The 1,280-nt window shown below is 58.4% G+C and overlaps 1 protein-coding gene across 1 annotated transcript; it reads right to left on the minus strand.

The window, feature by feature from the left end:
• Window positions 1-276: 276 nt before the first annotated feature.
• L226DRAFT_527774 (uncharacterized protein) lies at window positions 277-1,159 on the minus strand (the record flags this gene model as incomplete). Its single annotated transcript, XM_067679177.1, has 1 exon — window positions 277-1,159. A coding segment is annotated over one exon (883 nt), but the record flags the coding sequence as incomplete, so codon positions are not given.
• Window positions 1,160-1,280: the final 121 nt, after the last annotated feature.

Consider the following 1,280-nt stretch of genomic DNA (forward strand, 5'->3'; position numbering starts at 1 on the left):
GGATTTGGGCATGTTTATTTCGCCTCTAGCACACTCAGTTTTGATCGGAAAAACTCGTGTGACATATCATTAGAATCCCACGGTTCGTGCCTACAACATGAGGGTGTCACATGAGTAACCTGCAGGCTGCATACACCCACGGGTACCCGAATATCATACCCACAGGTATGGGTAATCCGTGGGAACATACCCGTAAGGATGCAGGTATGACCTTTGGATTTTGAAAACCCGTGGGTACGGATAACGGGTACATCCGCGGGTCACTCGTGCTGGGCCCTATGCGTCGGCCATCTCTACATCTTCTTCGAACGACTGTGGGGGCATCCTGCCCCCCGCACTGCTGTCGTGTTCGACCTCTGACGTCACTGGCATCGTCCATTCCTCATCCATAGGCCGCACAGGCGGGGAATCGGACCGTCCAGGAACGGTATACTCGCCACCTGAGGACGATGCAGCGTGCTCGGCGGCAGTAGAGGGCGATGCAAAAGGAGCAGCGGGTACAGAAGGCGACGCGCTGGGGGCAGCACTGGGGGCGGCGGACGGCGACGCAGAGGGAGTAGAGGTAAAGGAGGGCGACGCGCTGGGGGCAGCACTGCGGGCGGCCGAAGGCGACGCGAAGGCGCCAGTGGGTGTACCGTCGGCCTGGGGAACATTGGTCTTGGTGCGCGACCGGACACGTGCGCGAGTGTTTGCGGAAGGAGTGCCGTCAGCCTTCGAACCGTTAGAGATGCTCGACTGCCCATCTGGCGCGTTGGAAGTTTCCTCAGGATCGTCGAACCATGACGCTGGGATGCTAGGAGTATCACGTCCAAGCTTAGCTGTCTTCTGTCTTCCACCACTCGCGTGCCCGCTATTCTTAGTGTTTGGCGTGGTCGTGGGCTTCGTAGCCTTGGTGGACTTGGTGGACTTGGTAGACTTGACGGAAGTGGAAGACGTCGTCCTCCGGGTCTTCTTCGGCGGGGGCGGCGGGGGCATCGATTTATCATCTGCATCGTCCTCGCCAGGCGAGACGAGTGAACGTTTGCCTGCAGATGCACTCTCCTGTTCTACGACTCGTCGCACAATCATCGTGATATGAGGAGAGGCGGGGACGAAGCAGTGGTAGGCGGGATCTAACTTGTATATGTCCCACTGGTCCTCCGAGCAGATGACGTAGGAACTGAGATGTATATCAGTATGACATTGATGCAAATCTCTGTGAGCGTGACGCACCCGCAGATGTTGACGAACCGAGGCCAACTGCCCTCCGAAGCGACTCCGGGAGCAAGGCGGGCCGCAGG

Source organism: Lentinus tigrinus (genome assembly GCF_003813185.1).
Source record: "Lentinus tigrinus ALCF2SS1-7 unplaced genomic scaffold L226scaffold_193, whole genome shotgun sequence".
Classification (NCBI taxonomy): Eukaryota; Fungi; Basidiomycota; class Agaricomycetes; order Polyporales; family Polyporaceae; genus Lentinus; species Lentinus tigrinus.